We start from the raw sequence: 21187 nt of genomic DNA, 5'->3' as shown, positions 1-21187 counted from the left end.
CTTCATTCACCAGTCAAGATAATCTTGTGAAGTTAAAAAAATGTGAAATTAAGTGACTTTGAATGTCGCATGTTTGTTGGTGTCAGATGGACACAACAGTCTTTAGAGAATGAAACTAAATTAGATTTTCAGTGAGTGGCAGTTCTGTGGGTGAAGATGCTTGTTGATGACAGATTACAATGGCTAGACGGATATAAAGGCAACAGTAAATTAAATAACCAGTGAGCCTTAAAGCAGATGAACCACAGCAGCAGAAGAGCACAAAGGGTGCAGCTCCTGCCAGCTAAGAACAGAAAACTGAGGCTACACTTTGCACAGGCTCAACAAATCTTATCAAGTCTTAATTGTTGTGACATTCAGAAGGCACAATCAGAATTTGGCACAAGCAACATTTATGCCCACAATGTGCCTCATCCTGTGACAATACTTCCAGCAATACAATGCTCAAAGTCACAAAGCTCAAGTCAGCTCAAACTGCTCTCTTTAAGATGACAGTGAGAACTCAAATGACCTCAGCAGTCACCAGATCTCAATCCAATAGACCACTCTGGCATGTGCTGGAGTGGGAGATTTATGTCATGGTTGTGCAGCTTCAGAATCTGCACAACTGTATTATGATCTTATATCAATGCAGACACAGATATTTCAGTTTTTTTTTTTTTTACTTAAATGTTTATTTTTTTTTTACATCTGTGTAACAAAGTCTCAAGACACTTCTGAAGGCAAACGCAGTTCAACACAAAATAATCATGATGTTCCTTATACATATTTTGAATGCAAAATTGAACAGGTGAACTGGATAAAATAAATCGGTGTGAATGGGAGATTGTTTAGGTGTTACTGTAAGTACAACTCTCAGTGCTGGGTTGGGGCCAGAGTAATTGGCAGTTCATTCTGGTGTGGGGATAAAGCAGGGTATAAGTCAAAGGAAAGTGACTGAGTAAATTTTAAAAATCGTATATTTTTTGTTCACATAAGAGAAACATTCTGATCACATCAGAAGCCTAGTAAAGCTGTTTTTATTTTACCTTAAGTAGGTTGTTTTGGGGTGCATGTGTCATTGAATATCAAGCTGATTGATAATGTTCATAATATAGGACAATGTGGAATAAAATGATCATGATGACACAGAATAAAGGTGTCTGGTGTGCCACTGTTATGTTCAACCTTCACTTGTCACAAACCTCTTTGAGTTACTTTTTTTTTCTTTTTTGTTGAAACACAAAAAAGCTCTTGCCCCATATTTTTAAAATATGTTTTAATATTATTCACAGATTTTATCTAGTTAAATCGTACAGAAATTAAAACTTGCTCTTTCTGTGATGAGTCTGTTGCAATGCTCACCTATTTTGGGAATGTCCCTTTGTTAAATCTTTCTGGTCTGCTGTGAATTCTCTAATTGCCCGAAAGGTTTGTGGTGAAGCTGTAGGTATATTATTTTGGGGTTTAACATTAAAGAAAAAACAATTCCTTAATTCAAGTTTTTGTATAAACCTTATATTATTTATTGGGAAGTTGTTCATACATAAATATAAACATTCTCAATGTAAACCAAATTTCGTATCTTTTAAATAAGAATCGGAACTGTACTTGAAAACCATTACAGAGTCTTTACAAACTTTTAAATCTGTATTGTTTGTACTATACTTCTATCTGTTTGTATTACTATTGTAATTACCAGTTCATTTCAGCTTAGTCTCTTTATAAATTAGGGGTCTCTACAGCAGAATGAATCGCCAATTTATGCAGAATATGTTTTACGCAGTGGATGCCCTTCCAGCTGCAACCCAACACTGGGAAACACCCATACACACTCTTTCACACACATACACTATAGTCAATTTAGCTTAATCAATTCACCTATAGCGCATGTCTTTGGACTATGGGGTCAACTGGAGCACCCAGAGGAAACCCACGCCAACACGGGGAGAACATACAAACTCCACACAGAAATGCCAACTGACTCAGCCAGGGCTCAAACCTGTGACCTTCTTGCTGTGAGGCGAATGTGCTACCCACTGCGCCACCGTGACACACTTGAGTGTTATTATAGCAATAAAAACAAACAAAAAAAAAGTTATTTTGAAAAAGGTTAAAAAACCTGAGACCACTGACTTCCATAGTGTTTGTTTTTCCTACACTATGGAAGTCAATAGTATAAGTGTGTAGTAAGTAGAGTGAAGTAAGTGTGAAGTTTGCATGTTCTTCTCGCGTTGGCGTGGGTTTCCCCCAGGTGCTCTGGTTTCCCCCACAGTCAAAAGACACGCTCAATAGGTGAATTTGGTAAGCTAAATTTGTTATTCTTATACTATGAAAGTCACTGGTCTCAGGTGTTCAACATTTTAATTTCCAAAACAACAAAAAAGTAATAAAGGTTTAAAAACCACGTGAGGTAGAGAAAACTGTGGCAAACTAACCCTTTAACTCAGAGATACTCAAAGTAGCACCTGTGGGCCAAAGCTGGCCCATTGTAACCTTTGATTTCAAGTTTGGTTTTTGGCCTTTTACGCAATAATTTTTAAAATAATACCACATCCGCACCACTAGGTGTCGCAATTAGTTGATTTGTGCGCCACTAAAACATTTACAATATTTTGCTCCAAACGTTATAACCAGACAACCTACATTTATTTAATTGAAACATTATGCAGTCGGAGTATTACTGTTTTATTTATAACTCATTATGAGGCTGACTATGTAATCGCCAGAGGACTTCAATTAAAGGGCGTTGAACGCCGTTTTGAACATACTGTTATTAATGGAAGCAGCGACTGATGTAATCCTTTACCTGAGGCTGGAAGAGAGAGGATCAGTCTGGACCTCTGACTCTCAGCACACTCGCACCTGCTGGGACAGATGGAGCAGGGTCACAGGGCTTGTGCTCTCTGTGCAGATGCCATGCCAAGGTGTTTCTGATTACCATTATGCTCTGTGAACTGTCACTAACTGCTTAATTATGTTAAATATATTATTACCTTGCATGAACACATTTGTCATTGCTAAATGGACAATGGTAAATTAGTCACAGAACACAATAACAATGACAGACTGCAATTTCTTCATCAATGTGCGGTGAGTAAACCTATTGGCAGACCGTTTTAGGTATCTGTAGTTAAGCAGACAAGCCTATTTTTGCTCAGTTACCTTTAGGCTAACTAGGTGATTTTAGTGTGAAGAAATAAAGAAATAAAAAGGAAACCTGTTTATAATCTATAGAAAGAGAGAATAAAATATTTAGACCTTAAATATAAGGGAAATAATCCTCTTTCCCAATGTCTTCGACGTTTTCTTATCTCCTTATGGGTATGAGACAGACAAAAAACAAATGTTGTAACAGGTTTTCTGAACATTTAAAACGTCAGGCGATTGTAGTGGGTAAATTCTTTTAAAGAAATAAAAATTAAGCCTGCAGATAGAAAGAGAGTATAATATATACCAGAAATATAGGGGGAACTATGCACACATATGAAAGGATTATGTCTTTATATACATTTATATACATTTCTTTCAATATTTAGTGTCTACACAGTATTTGAATATTAAAAACATTAGGTGATTTAAGTGGGTCAATTAGAAATAAAGAAATAAAAATTAAGCCTCTATACAACTTAAAGAAAGAGAGTATAAAATTTTTGATCTTAAATATAAGGGAAATATACACACATATTAATGGAGTGTATTTGTAAAGACATTTTTTTTCAACATTTAGTATCTGTACATAATAAATTGACCTATTAGGGGTGCACAAATATGGAAAAATCTGACATTGCGATATTTGTTTTGTTGCGATATATATTGGGATATGAATATATATTCATAGACGATTTACAGTTGTTGAAGTCAGCATTATTAGCCCTCCTGAATTATTAGCCCCCCTCTTTATTTTTTTCCCCAATTTCTGTTTAACGGGCATACTGTGAACATTTCCTTGCTCTTTTAAACATATTTGGGAAATATTAAAAAGAAAAGAAAATTTGAGAGGGGGTTAAATATTTCTGATTGCAACTGTATATAGCTCTATTTTGAAAGGTTTTATGATTTTAGGTCGACTGGGGTGATCAAGCATTTTTAAAAGCTAAATTAGCAAAAATAAAAGCTAAATAAACAGTGCTTTATGGTTTTCTGTGGAGACTAGTCAAATGCAGATATTCAAATGCAATTAAATGTAAAATAACATGGTCATCATTGTATCAATAATTTTATTCAGTAATATAAATTAAATGTAGTTATATCTTTATCTTTAATAAACAATCTAATCTTGTGATGTGACTATTGCAGATACACCGATTGCAATACAGTGCTCCCCATATATGATTACACCCCTCACAAATCTCTCATTTAACTTAATATTTCCTAAAGGATGCATTACAATATTATATTTGTGCATGTACATTAGTGTAGTCAGTACTGAAGCCAAATCTGGAGCTAATCTAACAAAATACCTTACAATAATGGTTAACAAATTAGTAGCCCAAATATATGTTAGGGGAAAAATATTAAATAAGATTTTCAAAAATTACAAAAATCAAGAGAAGCAAAAAATAGATACAATTTTGTTTAAATTTTGCATTTCCTAAGATGTTCTGTGACTAAAATATTATTTTAATACATAAATCTGTTCAAAAAATCTCTTTTGATCAAATGCACTATATATATTACCCATTTTCCCTGATAAATAAATAAAATTATTCATTTTTAAAATGGGGTGTGCTCATTTATGCTGAGCACTGTACATTGATGCTAAAACAATATATTGTTCAGCCCTATGACCTATAGTCATTTTCTACAAATAAATGATCTAAATGATAATATTATTTGAACATTGACGCGGTCTCTTTGTTTTTTTTTCCATTATTAAAATGTACATTGTTTACATGCAAAATTCAATAAAATTCAGGAAAAAAAAATCAGGCATTCGGTAGTTTTTCGTGAAAAGAAAATTACTTATAATTGTTCACTGGGGCTTTGTGTTATTAGTACAGACCAATTTCTATGTTCCAAATGGGTGGTCTAAATGACAACACATGACTTCGCTATCTCCAAGCCACAAATACTTTTACTCACATTCGCGTCTCAGAATTTCCCAACTAAATTCAGTTTTCAGCTAAGCACCCAACATCTTGGTTTCATTTCCTGTATGCTCACACTCTCACTCCCCATATGGCTAATTTAAATGACTTATCTGAAGACTGGAGAGACATCCAGTAGTTATAAAACTCAAGAATAATGTTTGATAAATTTGACAAGATTTCAGCTAATTAGAAGAGGTTTATGTTGAAAGGGCTGATTTCTAAATGCTCAAGTGCATGGCTTGTAGTCATAATCCTCTTTGCCAATGTCTAAGATGTTTTCTTATCTTCTTATGGATATAAGACAGATAAAACAAAAACATTGTTATAACACGTTACCTGAACATTAAAAATATTTCTTTTAAATTTGAATGATTATTTTTTCTTGTAATACTACCACTCTATTTTTAGGGAACTCGGATAGAAACTTAACTAGGTAGAACTAAGCCAACTACTGTTTTGAATAGTACTTTCAACTTAAGCAGTTAAAATAGCCATAAACTTCTATTTAAGCACCAGTGATCTATCTTTAGTGGTTGCAAATCCTCTTCCATCACCTGTTTGTGCTCATTATACTTTAGAATAAGCAGGTAATGCTCTTTGCTAGTCTGATCTTTGCTGGTCTTAATGCTGAATTAGCAGCCAGTGTAGTCAGAAATTAACGTGATTATAATGAAGCTCAGACCCTGCTTGTGCTAGGATTGGGGAGTTTTAGTGTGCGGTTTGGGTCACGATCCATCTAAATAGTTCATGTTTGCCAAGCAAAACTCTTGAAACAATCCTTTGTTCGAGGCCAATAATTTCCTGAAGTGGAAAAGAAGCAACAGATTCTCAGACTGTGCAAAATGCATTAGACAGCAAGCATGTCTTAGATGGCTTAGCCTGGGTCATAGATGGACAGTAATCCAGTGTGTGTTTTGTAAACATGACCCAGGGGGTAAATGGATGCACTGTACATTCAGTAAAGAACACAGAAAAACTGGCAGGTCCAGTCGCGTGACCCTTACATATATGACCACATGTACTTAGTATCTGTGACATGTGTTAGCCTAATACCAGTTGTGCACTTCTAATATCAATCTATTACATATCTAAATCATTTTAATAAAAAAAAAAATCTAAACCAAAGGAAACAACTTGAGTTTTCAAAAAAAAAGTATTTTATGTTGAATTCAAGCATGCTTTGTCTGTCAGCATTGGCAGAATTTTTTTTTAACTGTTTTGAGTATAAACAAGTTTTCTTCTAGTGATAATTACTGTCAGTGCAGTGAGACAAATCAGACCTTTTTTAGGTAGTCGAGCAGCTGAAGTCTACACTATAAAAAATCCTGGTTGCCTTAAATTGAGCTGAATGAAATTATGAGTCTATTGAACTTATATTATGTTAAGCTGACTCGCTAAACAGCTTGCGTAACTTATAAAATTAAGTAAGAACATGATTAACTTAGTTTAATAAGTTACAATGAGTTAAAAGCATATGCTGTGATGACTAATTGATTATATAATTTGTTTACAGTCTACTTGGAAATTTAGTGTGCCGGCTCATATTGCTGGAAACCTTCTCTTTAGTTTCACATTTTTTTCTGTGCATTTTGGGCATTGCATTAACAATTCTAAACGCAAATGCCAAGATGTGCATAAACACAAAAATGTGCATAAAAACACTAGTGCATAAAGTGTTTCCATTAAAAATGCACTCAATTTAATCTGATATTTTGCCATAACAGGTGATTGGATAACCAGACAAACCGGACTACAGAATCTCAAATGCTGTTTTCATAAATAAAAAATCTGAGTGACAGTCATCCATCGTCAAAACAAACATTACAACTGGTGCTTTGACCTGGTTTGGCAGGGTTATGTGTGTAAAAAGGGGTGTATGAGTAAACCTAATTTCTGTGACCTCAAGATGTTTACTAGTGACCCGTGTTAGGGAATTATTTTTTTAAATTAATGCATTACAATATTGAGTTACTCAGTTACTTTTTATAGTAAGTAATGCGTTATATTACTTTTGAGTTACTTTTGCGTGAATTTTTATTACCTGGCTAAGGCTTGATCTCTTTCAAAACTTGTTTTTTTTTCTTTCTTTGTTTTACAGAGAAGCTCTGCATTTAACAACACAGTGTATAACCTACACGTACATTTACCTTCAAAAAGCATGTTCGCCTCACAGCAAGAAGGTCGCTGGTTAGACCTTCGGCCAGGTCAGTTGGCGTTTCTGTGTGGAGTTTGCATGTTTTGTCCGTGTTTGCGCGGGTTTCCTCCGGGCGCTCCGGTTTCCCCTACAGTCCAAAGACATGTGGTATAGGTGAATTGGGTAAGCTAAATTGTTCATAGTGTATGTGTGTAAATGAGTATGTATGGATGTTTCCCAGTGATGGAAGAGCATCCGCTGCGTAAAACGTATCCTAAATAAGTTGGCGGTTCGTTCCGCTATGGCGACCCCACATTAATAAAGAGGCTAAGCAGAAAAGAAAATGAATGCAAAAGTAATGCTTTATTTTGCTTGTTACTTAGAAAAGTAATATTATTACATAAATCCCATTACTTGTAATGCGTTACGCCAACACTGCTAGTGACTGAAGCTGAAATTGTGGTCTTAAGCATCCTTGTTAGGATGCTCGCTCTCTATGCCAGGGACACTGGGCCAGCTAGTAGAATCTGTGTGATTACACCTCACTGAGGGTCAAGCCTGGATCAGATCCTATTTGAAGCACACACATTCAACACAAATTCAAAATAACCCTGTTAACTTTTAACCATTTTCTGAGACTTTTATTTTAGTATGTTGATGTATGGAAAAAATTTTGTGGTGTCTGGGATTACTTTTTTCTGGGATTTTTCCCTAATTTCAATCTAACAGTAAAAGATGCATGGTTGTGAATATTGTGCCTGAAACTATCAGACTGGCATCAACAGAGAAGGACTGCCACTCCAAATGTAAAAGCAAATCATCAGAATTTGAATATTTCCAAAACAACTTTTTTTCCAATGGATTAACTTGCAGGGATTAACTGTTCACTGAAAACAGAGATGCCCAAACAAGGGCCTGTGAGCCAAAGTTGGCCTATGATAACGTTTGATTTGGCCCACCATCCAATCAGAGAAGAGAGTGGGGTGAATGCCTTTACCGAGATCGTCATTTCTAATATAACATGACATAACCTTTTTTGAGTTTCAATTGTAAATTAATCTTTATTTTCAGAAATACTGTAAAAACTGTCACTCTATGGACAGAGAACAATGTCATAGACATCAATGAGACATTAAATCAAAGCAAAAACGTGTGCAGTTGACTAATGTATTTGGCATTGAACTTCATACTGTTATGAATGGGATTGTTTTTGTTTTGTTATAAATTTATTATAAAAAAGCACAGAATTAGTTGATATAAAGCAATGATTTCTAGTTCATTCATTCATTCATTTTCTTTTAGGCTTAGTCCCTTTATTAATCTGGGGTCATCACAGTGAAATGAACCAACTTATCCAGCATATGTTTTACGCAGTGCAGCTGCAACCCAACAATGGGAAACACCCAAACTCTCACATGCAATCACATACATTATGGCTAATTTTAGTTAATTCAATTCACCTATACCCAGTATTACTGCAAAGTCTTAAAAAGTCTTAAAATGTCTCAAATCTCAAAATCCAAATTTTAGGCCTTAAAAAGTCTTAAATTTACTGAAATATTGTGTTGTTGGTCTTTAATCTTTTTTTAAACAGATCTTAATTTTCCTTTGTTTCTTTGTTTGTATTGCAATCAAATCTGGCCAAAATCACCAACAATTATCTCAGTAAAACTCTAAACCTTTATTTAAAAGGTAATTTTTAACTTTATTAATCATACTGGTTTAATTGTCTTCCTTACAGTACCATTTGTTTAAATGTTCTCCACTGCAGAGGACACCGACCTGAACAGACTGTTGTGCTTATATTTAGTTTATTATAGTTTTTAAAACTTTTAAAACATTTGTAATTTTTTTTAAATCATTTACAATAATGTTTTTGTTGGAAAAAATATGGAAACAAGTAGAGCTTGCTTGTTTTTACATAATATTTAAAATATTTAGCTAAGAAATAACACAAGAAATACACTAATAAAAATCTCTCCCATCTGGGCCATTTGAAAGATGGTCGAAAATTTTATTCATAATGGTTTTAAAAAGTCTTGAATTTAACTCTGTGAAACCTGCAGAATCCCTGTATACCATATGTCTTTGGACTGTGGGGGAAACCAGAGCACCCGGAGCAAACCCACGCAAATACAGGGAGACCATGACCCAGCCGGGGCTTAAACCAGCGACCTACTTGCTGTGAGACGATCAGGCTACTGACTGCGTCACTTTGACACCCTGATTTCTAGTTATTCATTCATTCATTCATTCATTTTGTTGTTGGCCTAGTCCCTTTATTAGCAAGTTTTTACGCAGCGGATGCCCTTCCAGCCGCAACTCGTCTCTGGGAAATTTCCGCACACACACACTACAGACAATTTAGCCCACCCAATTCACCTGTACCGCATGTCTTTGGACTGTGGGGGAAACCGGAGCACCCGAAGGAAACCCACGCGAACGCAGGGAGAACATGCAAACTCCACACAGAAACGCCAACTAACCCAGCCGAGGCTCAAACCAGCGACCTTCTTGCTGTGAGGCGACAGCACTACCTACTGCGCCACTGCTTTGCCCTCCTAGTTATTTTGAAATATTATTAATTACTCATGGCAACTTTAATGCAATACAGTTTGGTATATTTATCTTCGGCCCACAGCTCTCGACCAAGTTTTGTTTTACGGCCCTTCATAAAAAAAGGTTTGGACACCCCTCACCTACAGAATAATTCGCACCAGCTAAATAAACACTGCACTTTTTAATTTCACACATACTTTAAGAACAATTTATCAGTGCACTGTAATCCAAATAAAAACAGTAAGACATTGCTCGTTTTCGATCATGTAGTATTTCAACCAACTTTGATATGTTGAACCGTTCAATTTATTTGAAAGTGTGAAAACAAAACCTAGAGCCTAAAAGTAGTTATGAAAATACAGCAGGTTGCAAAGAGAAATTCAGATGAACTATGCAAAATTGAAATGCAAATCAGACACAAGCAGAGGTTTAAATAAAAAAGATTTGCATAAACTCAAAAAAAGTTTATTTACATTCAGTGATCATTTATCAGTACTTCACAATGGTTTTGCCACTATAAATGCTGGTACCTCTGAATGCTCCTGCATTTTGCCAACCTGTACTCTCGTATGAGCTCGTGTGCTTTATTGCCAAAACACTGAACAGACAACACGAAGGATGAAGGGTGCGGTAGAAAGTTCTTGGGACTGCCTGACTTCCTTCATAGCTGCTTAATAGTGGAAAAAACAATGACTTTTTATAGCCCACTCACAACAAACAGAGACTTGGGGGTGGAGTGCTCTATTTGTGTGTCGTGGTTAAGTTTGCAGACTGTTTTTTGCTGAGTAGTGAGCGATGGTGTTAGTCAAGAGGCTGGAAACAGAAAGAGCGAAGAAAAACAGGGGAGGAGAAGGACTAAACAAGAGAAGCAGAGAAAGGGGGATGATCATATCCATATGGTGGAGCTTGTATTCTTCACTTCCTGGACAGAGAGAGAGAGAGGACTGGAAAACCAACAAGGAGTGAAAGAAAAACAACTGGAAACGTAACACAGTAACCTAGATATTGCTGAAGCTGAGAGAGCATATGACCGGGGGAGAACTGTAGAGAGCGATTCATAGCATGTGACTGTGATTTAGTTACACTTGTGAGTGGGATGGCATGGGTTTTCTGAAGATCACCGGGAGGGATGAAGTAAACAACAGTTCCTGAAGTGCTTAGCTTCATGCATCACTGATGATGTGAGGTCAGGAATTCAGGTTTGTGTTTTCTTTTTTTTAATCTGCTGTATCTTCCTCCTCTACTATTTGGAGCCGTGAAGCACTTCCTTCCTTTTGCGAGGGGTCCATCTCCTGATTTGAAGACCCTCATGATTTTGCCTTCTCAGTCATCTTTGCGGGTCCAGGTCTGGTTCTTTCCCTAAAGCTTTGTAGTTAGTGGAGTTTGCAGACATCAGCTGAACTTCTCAGAGGGGTGTAGCCTTGCCCTTATAAGGCGAAAGCAACTGAGTGGAAAAGTATTTGAATTTGTGGTGGTACTGCATCACTGCCTTTTCATGTCTGCGTAGTCTGGATCTGGTGCTTTTCTTCACTCTTAGTTCCTCTTCTTGGAAGCGTTTGCACAGAGGATGTTTGCTGCCAGACAATTGGAGCTTTTGTGATCAGTGTGGGTAGCATGCGTATGGGCGCTCTGTCATCTACCTCACTCTGTAATGAGCTCTCAACATTGAGTTGGTGCAGCTCATGAGAAGAGGAGGCTGGTTCTAAATCTGCCCTCAGGCCAAATACGTATCGTAACTTTGAATGCCACACACTCACAAGCAGGAAAACACATTAGACAGTGTAAACAAGGATATTTGGATGCTGTAACACTGCTGGATCTGACTTTGCGTGCTCAGTTTCTGATGACAGTCTGGAGCTCCCATAGCATGACTTGAGATCAGCAGTTGCAACTGCTGGGATTCTGACCTGGAAAGGACACTCTGCTGGGACTGTCTTCAGAAATAACCATGACTGGAGCGCCGTGGTACCATCGAGACATCAGTCGCGTGCGAGCTGAAGAACTGCTGGCCCATGCTGGAATTGATGGCAGCTTCCTGGTGAGGGACAGCGAATCTGTGCCTGGAGCCTACGCCTTGTGTCTGCTGTGAGTAATACTTTTTAAGGTTGGACCATACTACACAACACCAAAATTTGCAGTCTGTACAGATAGTGTTACATGGTAAATGTTAGAGCGTGATTTTCAGATTTTAACTAAGAAGTGAATGACCTCAGATAGTGATTCCCTCTTCTCAGAGGACAACAAACATGTTTAAAATATCTAACATTTCAAACTTTTGTGCTTAAAACAAATGAATAATGGACTCTTTTCACAAGACTGTCATGACGCATTTAATGGTCATCAGCATCTTTAAATCTTGAAAGTTGTAAATATTTCAATTTTATAAAATGCATGTACATATATATGTATTTATGTATGTATTACATCATCTTTGCATCACATAACAAAAAAACTAATTAACGCTTATGTGAAGTGTTTTAATGCAGTGTGCGGCGGCACAGTATATTTGACCTTGTTCTATCTTCTGGCTGCTGTTATTAGTCTCACACTAGTTCTTCCTTTTTCTGAAGGTCTTGATAATACTATATTTTTAAGATAAAAAAAGTTTTTTCTTTTATTATTTCAGCAAATAGGATTGTAAAAAAATAAATTGTACTATGATGACTTCTGCTGCTGAGAAACCAGTAATTGTGAAAAGAGTCCATTCATTGTGCAAGTGTACGATCTGTAACCTGTTACATAGTCGTCAAGTGCACGATGTCTTGATTTCTAAAGTCATGTAGTGGAGTGTTTCTCAACCACGTTCTTGGAGGACCACCAACACTACATGTTTTGGATGTCTCCTTTGCCTGTCACACCCATTACAGGGGTGTTTCTCAATATGCGTTTTTGCATCCTTGTTCTTTCACTTCCAAAACTCAAGACCGCAAGAACGTAGAACGCCTGAAACTACCCAGATGTGTTCTTGATATCAATGCAGACTTGAGCACAAAACTCGCTCGAGAAGTTCCAGAAATCCTTTATGATTTCTGGGACTTCTCGAGCAAGTTTTGTGCTTAAGGAATAAAGGAGGTGGGAAGAGCAGCATTTTATATAGATTCATTATTAGTTCAGAGATATAACATATTTACCTCAGGAGTTTCCCTAAATGAGACGGTGAAAGTAAACATTAATATGAAAATCTTAATAAAGGCATAAACACATTAAGAGTGTTTATTTGCTGAAATTTGTATTAAAATGTATTTTTAATTTGTAAATTAGTTTTATTTGTATTGTGTAACATATATTTGTAAGGTTTAATGCAAAGTATATATTGTGAAAAGGGGAAAAATAATAAATTGTTGTATGAATGCTGTAATGTTTAAACAATTTTCCATTAAAAACCCGTAAAGGTCATGTGACCATCCAGAAGAAGCAGGTAAGAACGCAGCAGCTCATTTGTCACAGGACGCGTTCTCTGTTCTCTCGGTCTCATGAGTTTGTTCTTTCAAGGTAACTTGGCAAGACCAGTCTCCACAAGAACGTGAGTCCGTTCACTACGTTCTTGAAATTGAGAAACAGCCCAGGTCTTTCAGTCTTTGCTAAAAAGCTGATGATTTGAATCAGGCGTGTTTGGTTAAGGAGACATGGAAAATATGTTGAGCTGCTGATCCTACAGGAACGTGGTTGAGAAACACTGATGTAGTCTATTCAAATATTTATACACACTTTGCACATTTTCTGACAAGTGATTTGATGGATTCATCCAGAATGCATTCATCACCACACTCAGCAGTCTGTCGGGATTTTCACACTAATAACATTAACACTGGGTGAGTTTTAGAAATAATTTGTTCACATCAGGGGAGCTTGTCAATATGCTGCGTTATTGAAAACACACTTGCATTTTCTATTCAGATCAAAGTCAACTTTATTGTGCATTTCACTTAAAAGATACAGACATTCAGAGAATTTCAATTTAGTTAGTCTCAGACTGTATGTCAGGGGTGTCCAAACGCAGTCCTGGAGGGCCGGTGTCCTGCATAGTTTAGCTTTAACTTCCTTCAGCACACCTGCTCCGAAGTTTCTAGTATACCCAGACAGAGCTTGATTAGCTGGTTCATGTGTGTTTAATTGTGGTTGAAACTAAAACATGCAGGACACCGGCCCTATCACTTGACCAGAAATGGGGCCTGATCATGCAGTTTCAGACTTGATTGGAATCGGACAGTATCTCCCGATCAGGACTCTAATATATATATATATACATATATACTCTCATTAATTTTTAATACATCTATAGTTATGTAGTGGCACTGAGTTAGACCTCTTTCTTGACTTCACACAGAAACAGCAACGAGTGCAACTTGATCGTCAAGGTTTTAAAGCCGCCTAAACTTTCTGTAATACCTTTCCTAAAGTATGCATAAGATTTTTTATTTATTATTTTATTTTTTTAGGACAACAATATCTCCAGAAGAAAGGATATCCAAAGATGCCGTTTTAAAATTGTAAAGATATTTGAAAAACAATTAATGACCGTAGAAGACAGGGATTTATTTGAATTTATTTATTTATTTATTATTTAGCCTGACATGTTTACTGTTCGAAAATATCATAAATTTTTCACAAAATTAGAATGTACTATTTTCAAAGAGCAAAGAAGTTTTCGTTTTTTACCCAGACATTTAAAAATTATATATTTTAGAGCAGTGGATATTTTTATCCAAGGTTATCATGCCATCAGAGTCTTATCAGAATCCATCAGCTAACTGTAAGATATGTAAACTTGGGATTGCTTGAGGTGGAAAGGAAAAGGCTATATTTAACCCCACAAACCTGATAAGGCACCTCAAAAACAAACACCTGACACAATACATCGAATTTACCCAGGCAACTCAACCGAAGACGAGTCAGCTCGCGCTGCAAGAGAGTTTGAAGAGAAGAGAAAAACACCCCATGACAGCGCAAAGGCACAGGACATCACAGCCAAGATAGCACAAATGATGGCAATGAGTGACCTGATATTCGCCATTGTAGAGATTCCTGGATTTCTAAAGCTTATGGAGCATGTAGAACCTCGATTAGAATTTTTTTTAATGTATTATAGAGACCGGATCGGTTTTGGTAAAGATACTTAAAATCAAATGACTCGGACTCAAGGACAAAAAAAACCTGATCGAGAAATCTCTAATTAAAATAAAATATCAAAGAGTACAAAAATACAATTAAATTACGAATAAATGTACTGCTGAATATACAATCAAATGAAAACAGTGTAGGGAGCGGTGCCACTTACCACACAATTTATAACATAAGATATTTGTCAGCGATCCTCAAGATCTGTTGTGCCATAAAGGCCAAGTAATATACTCACTGTATATCTGAACAGTGTAAAGCAGTGACAATCACAGATAACCTTGATGCATATCCCACCAACCTGATTTCACCTAGTAGGACATGTTCCTGGTTAACATGTTAATCCTGAAACAACATTCCAATCAGCCAGTCAGAATTAGGGATATGTTTACTTTTTATGTTAAGTTTTGGTTAGGTTTTATGTTAAGCTTATGGTTAGGTTTATACACTTTTACATGATTGTTAACTAATATTCCCTTGTGATTTTGGAAATATTTCACAGTTATTGTTGGGGTTAGGCGTAGGGAATAGGTATGGGTTACATTTTCCAACAAAAATGATGTTCCATGATCAACACAGATGTTAATCCAGGATTGCATTGTACTTGGCAAAATTATGATGCGCTTGCCTGTCCACATCAATTCCTGGTGATGCCCGCTGATATATTTCACATGAATTGGGATGGTTATCAGGTATTGTCAAGAAGTCAATAAGCTATTGTATTTTTTTTTCGTAAGTCCTTGGTTGTGAGATGGATTTTACAGCCATGTGTCTGCCTTCCCCATCAGATATCAGCTGAACATTGGCAAGAATACAGCAAGTAGGGCTACCTTTCAGACAGTTTAGCGATGTCCATCTTAAAGTCCATGTGAGCTCCATGAGACGAGCCCCAGTCTACCGCAGCCCCTCTAGGCCTCACTCGGTCAGCTTTGTTCAGGCCTCAGTTTTCACTGTTTTCCTCCTGTCTCTGGCCCCTGTAGGAGGGAATAGACTCCAGTGACCGCACTGCTCTCTCTCCACTGCGGCCCACAGCCAGACACATTCCTGAAGGCTGAGCCCTCCAGCTTCAACTGCTCTCCCTACTTTATTTCTTTCATTCTCTCTCATTCATTCTCCCCTTTACTTGTCATCTGGCCCATACTCATTCTTTGCCTTGCCCTCTACCTCATCTCTTCACTCTGAAACAGTTCACATGCAAAACATCTTCACACATGCTCAAGTCTCTCTTCGTTTCAGTGCGCTTTTTCCTCTTGCTTTGCATTACCTGGAAACACTGAGCTTTCTAATTATGTCTTGAGTGGTCTAAGCTGAATGTGTGCGCAAGGTTTTGTGGCCAGATGCAAATGAGCACAGGAATATGATGTTTTATGATAAGACACATTGAAGTGACTGGGTTAGTTTTTATTCTGTGGCTTTACATGGTAAAATTAACTTTTACTCACACTTTCAGAATTGATGCTGGCACACGGTGACCATAGAAACCATCAATGACAAATATGCACACATTGTTTATTAAGCCACACGATGACCCATTTCTTAAAATATCTTCTCTTGTGATCCTGTTTATTGTCAGTCATAACAAATTACTTAGTAAAACTAACTTTATGGCAACCATAGGATGCAAAACATTACTTTTATTGTTTCTTTTTAGCTGGGTAATTTGAAGGGTTAGTACAAAAATACAACTCTGACATCATTATCTCACCCTCATGTTGTTGCAAACACACATATGAGTTAATTTCCTCTACTAAACACCATATGTTTAGAAGAATCAATATCTGAGCTATTCTCTTTTGTACAAACTATTCTAAAAGTGCACAAGAACCACATGTATAGTGCACTTTTAGGATAGCTTGTACAAAAGAGACTAGCTCAGATATTGATTCTTCTAAACATATGAGTTAATTTCCTCTACTAAACACCATGGCCAAATTTGCCATCTAAATATTTAATGTACTATAAACGTAGTAACTTCATTCATTTTGACTAAGGTATGTCTTCAAAAACTGAAAGAACTCTGTGGAAGGTACTTTGATGCCATTTGAATAAACATAAACACACTTTACACCACTGTAAAGTACCTTTAAATAGGGTACATACTGTAGGTGTAGTATTTGAAAAGGTACCATCTTACAGTTTTTCAATATGTTTTCTGAAATTGTAGTTTGAATTGTTATTCACTGAAACTGACTTTACATACATATTCATGGTTCATATTCACTGACCCATCGCATCGCCCTGTGCAACATCTCCTTTTCTGAAAAATGTTTTGGAAGATTTAAAAAAAAAATTTTATGTATGGGTTTCAAGAACACACACACACAGATTTGTTCCTATATCCCAGTTGAGACTCTCATAGAAATATTATCAAATGGTGTTTGATTAAACTAGCTGAATATTTTATCCCCCACCCCTAAACAATTTGCACGTTTATACTTTTCAAATACTTCATTCTATACGATTTCAAAGCATGTTTATGCTTTAATTTTTGTCCACATGGTGAAAATATTTCCCATTAATATATGTGCATTCAGATTTAGGTCTCCAATGGGATATGAAAACAAGTGTGCGCACAGACAAACACACACATATACTGTATACAGCGTAATATCTAACTGTATTTACCGCTATTCATTTATCTATAATCATCATTTAACTATAATTTTAACTGTCTTGTCTATATTGTCCATAGGTTTCAGCGGCATGTTCACACCTATCGAATTCTCCCTGATGCAGATGGATTATTGGCTGTGCAGGTGAGACAAATAAGTTTGCATGGTCAGAAGTACACTAAGAAAGCATATGTATGTATGTATGTATATATATATATATATATATATATATATATATATATATATATATATATATATATATATATATAACAAATCCAAATTAGACAGGATAATTTAAATGATAGTTGATTTGTCATTGAACTTGTTACTTTCACTTCCAGTCTTGTTCTTCTGCTGTTTGAAGCATGCAGCTGCGTGGTTTCATGACCTCAGTGGTACTCACTGTCAATAAAATGGTTCACGGACACTCCTGCACCCACACTCCTCTTCCAGTCAGCAATGACTGGAATGAGTTTGTTTTCTTGTGTGGAAATTCAAATGTGTGACAATTGTTTCTGTGTCAGAATTTCTGGACACAAAGGAATAAAAGGTCTTTTTTGCTATGGATGAAATGCCCTGGCGTGCTTTAGATATAAACACTATGATTTATATTTTTAAATTGGACTTAAATACTTAGTTAACCCAAAAATTAACATTCTGGCATAATTTATTCACTTGTTCCAAGCTGTTTGAGTTATTCTGTTTAAGATATTTTGAAGAAAGCTAGCAAACCTGTAACCATTGACTTCCATAGTATTTGTTTTTCCTTCAACAGAAGTCAATGGTCATAGGGTTTCAGCTCTCTTAAAAAATCTTCTATAGAAACTCATGAAGGTTTGGAAACAAATTATGATGAGATATATATATATATATATATATATATATATATATATATATATATATATATATATATATATATATATATATATTTCAAGAACAGTCATATTACATTTTGTAAAGCATTTTCTGAAAAATCTCCCCCTCCCAGTGCATAATTTCTTTTAATCGCTTTTCAAGGGCTGCACTCTTGGAAGGAAAACATGCTGCTATTTGGAGATTTTAGGGGGAATAATTTAAAGGTTTTTGCCAGAATGGTTTTATCGACCATTCTTTAAAAACACAAGCTTCTAAAAAAAGGTGCGTTCAAAGAGCTTGCTATTTTATTTGTCATGATGCCTGATGGTTAGAGTATGTATGTGCGTATGTGTGCCCCTGGTTTGCACAGTGGGTAACTGGCTAGTGGCTTTTTGTGGTATGTAGAGTTTGGCAGAGGCTAAAATGAGGGCATCATAATATAATTGTATCTTTGGTCTACGAAACGGAAAAACTTAAATGTTTTGGGAGTTACCCTACCTAGAGCAAATTCTTGTTGTGGCAAACCTAGCAGTTCTGCATTTCTACCTTCTTTTTTAGGATGTAAAGTCTCAAATTATTTTTGCCGTGTGAGTTTAATAGGTGTGTCTGAACTCCACATGTTTGGAATTTAATAAAGAGATTGATTTAAAATAGATTGAGGTGAAAATAAATGTTTGAGTAATTTGATATAGTACATTTCAAATTCTTTTGTTGTCCTGTTGTATTTGGTCTTTGAAATACATTTATGTGTGTGCTTTCCTTTCAGGCCACCCAGGGAGTGCAGGTGAACTGTTTCCGTACTCTTGGTGATTTAGTTCTGGGGTATCAAAACCCAAACAAAGGTCTGGTCGCCCCATTGCTTTACCCTGTTATGCGTGAATCAGAAGCCAATGATGAAAGCTCAGGTAAGATGGGATGATGGAAGCTGAGTGGATATCAGTTAGGAATTTAACATCGTTTTTAATCCACATTAACATTTTCTGAGAGGCATTATTCTGCTGAAATTTATGCAGTGCATGCAATAACTAGGGGCAGACAGAATCTGCGAACATTTATGTTATTGCGCAGAATTTGCATAAATTTATGTATACTGCGCAGAATTTTACTAAAAGAATCTGTTGATTTATGCACATAAACTAAATCTCGTAATTATCATAACTAAAACTTTATATATGAAATAAAAAAATTAACTTTTTTTTTTTTTTACTTTTATTTAATATTAACAATGCAAATACAATTAGACCCACTTAATTGGTAAACAAAGCAAGTTTCTCATACATATACTAAAAGACAATAAATATTACTTTACAAACTGTATTGTAAAAAAAATCATTTGAACATTTTCAAATTTGTCAATAATATTAATGACATTAATTTAAAAACTGAATTAATGTAATAAATTTACACACAAGTGCCCAAGTAAATAAATAGACTCAATGATGGGCTAAAATCTGCCCAGATTCCGTGTAGGCCTAATAACCCATAATGAATTGTGATAAAGTCTGATTCACTGGTTCATTCTGTTGGATTGATTTCTCAAGGGTTCATTTCCAAGGGTGCAAAGACCATCTCTATCAAATGATCTTGGACCAACTATTCTGGTGCAGATTCGAAAACAATTGCTGTGTTCACAATGGCCTAAACAAACCACATAAAGGGAGAAAATTTGTCAAGCTCAGAAAAAAAAAACAGGTCTCTAACTATATTCTGAACTTGGATTAATCAAGAAGAACCAGTTAGAAAATCCGATATGATGTCAGTGCAATAGCCTGGCGGTTAGCGCACCGACATATGGTGCAGTAGTATGTCAGGGTGTCCTGAGTTCGAATCCCAGCTTGAGAACATTTCCCTACCCCCCTCTTTCTCTCCAACTTCACTCTCTGTCTCAATACTTTCCTATCAAATAAAGGCCAAAAATAAATCTTTTGAAAAAGAAAACTTCACAACTTGAGCTGTGTTTACTATTGCAAACAAAGCTATGGATATCTGATGAAACATAAGGATGAACAGCTGAATTCATTTCTTGCATTTACAGAATATTTAACAAATGTTTATATTTTGTGTGAGGCTGATGTGACACTTCATACTACATGTATAACTGTCAAACCTCTAAGCTTACATGCACATGTCCTTTTGTTGTAGATGGTGACGATGAGAAGCCAGGATCAACATTTGCCAACTCGCCACCACGTGCAATATCCCCGACTGCAACCTCTCCGCCTTCCAGTTCAGCAGCCCCCCATTTACTGCTGCAGAGGCTTCAGGAGCTCAGCCCAAATAGGTATTTGCATTCAAGTTCAAGTATTTATAAAGCACATTAAAAAGCAGCCACAAGTGCTTTACATTAGTAAGAAGATGAGTAGTATTTAATAAAAAATTATAAAAACAGAGAAATAAAACCAATCGACAAAAAGCAATCAATCGACAAAATTATTAGGATAATATTAATAAGCCAAACTGAACAGGTAGATAGTGATTGTGCTGTTCTAATCTCCAGGGGCAGATTGATCCACAACTGCAGACAAGCCACGGAAAAAGCTCTGTCCCCTCAATGCTTTAGTCTATACTGAGGAACTAAAAGAAGATTTTTTCACTGGGTATTAAAGGTCCCATAATGCTAAAACAAAAAGTTTAGATGTTAGTATCAGTATTGTTCGCTTTCATGATATCTATGAGCCTTTGCAGACCAAAACAGTGACAAAATACACGTTTAGAAGATTTAATAAAGCTTGTAGTTTGTCACTTCTGCCTAAATGGATTAACGTTTTTATTCACGTCACCTCATACCTTCAGTTTCTCATCAAATTTTCACCAATCAAATGCTCTCTATTATATGA

General features: G+C 36.1%; 1 protein-coding gene across 8 annotated transcripts in view; it reads left to right on the top strand.

The window, feature by feature from the left end:
* Positions 1 to 21187, top strand: part of inppl1b (inositol polyphosphate phosphatase-like 1b) — a 62370-nt gene that overhangs the window by 19577 nt on the left and 21606 nt on the right. For 2 of the 8 annotated variants that reach the window (XM_073921250.1, XM_073921249.1), the window contains exons 3-6: positions 11616 to 11850; positions 17576 to 17639; positions 19117 to 19255; positions 20493 to 20631. In XM_073921250.1, coding sequence (XP_073777351.1) covers positions 11714 to 11850; positions 17576 to 17639; positions 19117 to 19255; positions 20493 to 20631 — 479 coding nt within the window. In that variant the 5' untranslated portion in view covers positions 11616 to 11713. 8 annotated transcript variants of the gene reach the window in all.

This window comes from Danio rerio, chromosome 14 (assembly GCF_049306965.1).
Source record: "Danio rerio strain Tuebingen ecotype United States chromosome 14, GRCz12tu, whole genome shotgun sequence".
NCBI classification, from domain to species: Eukaryota; Metazoa; Chordata; class Actinopteri; order Cypriniformes; family Danionidae; genus Danio; species Danio rerio.
The sequence above is the reverse complement of the archived record's forward strand: the minus strand, read 5'-3'. Positions and strand labels throughout refer to the sequence as shown.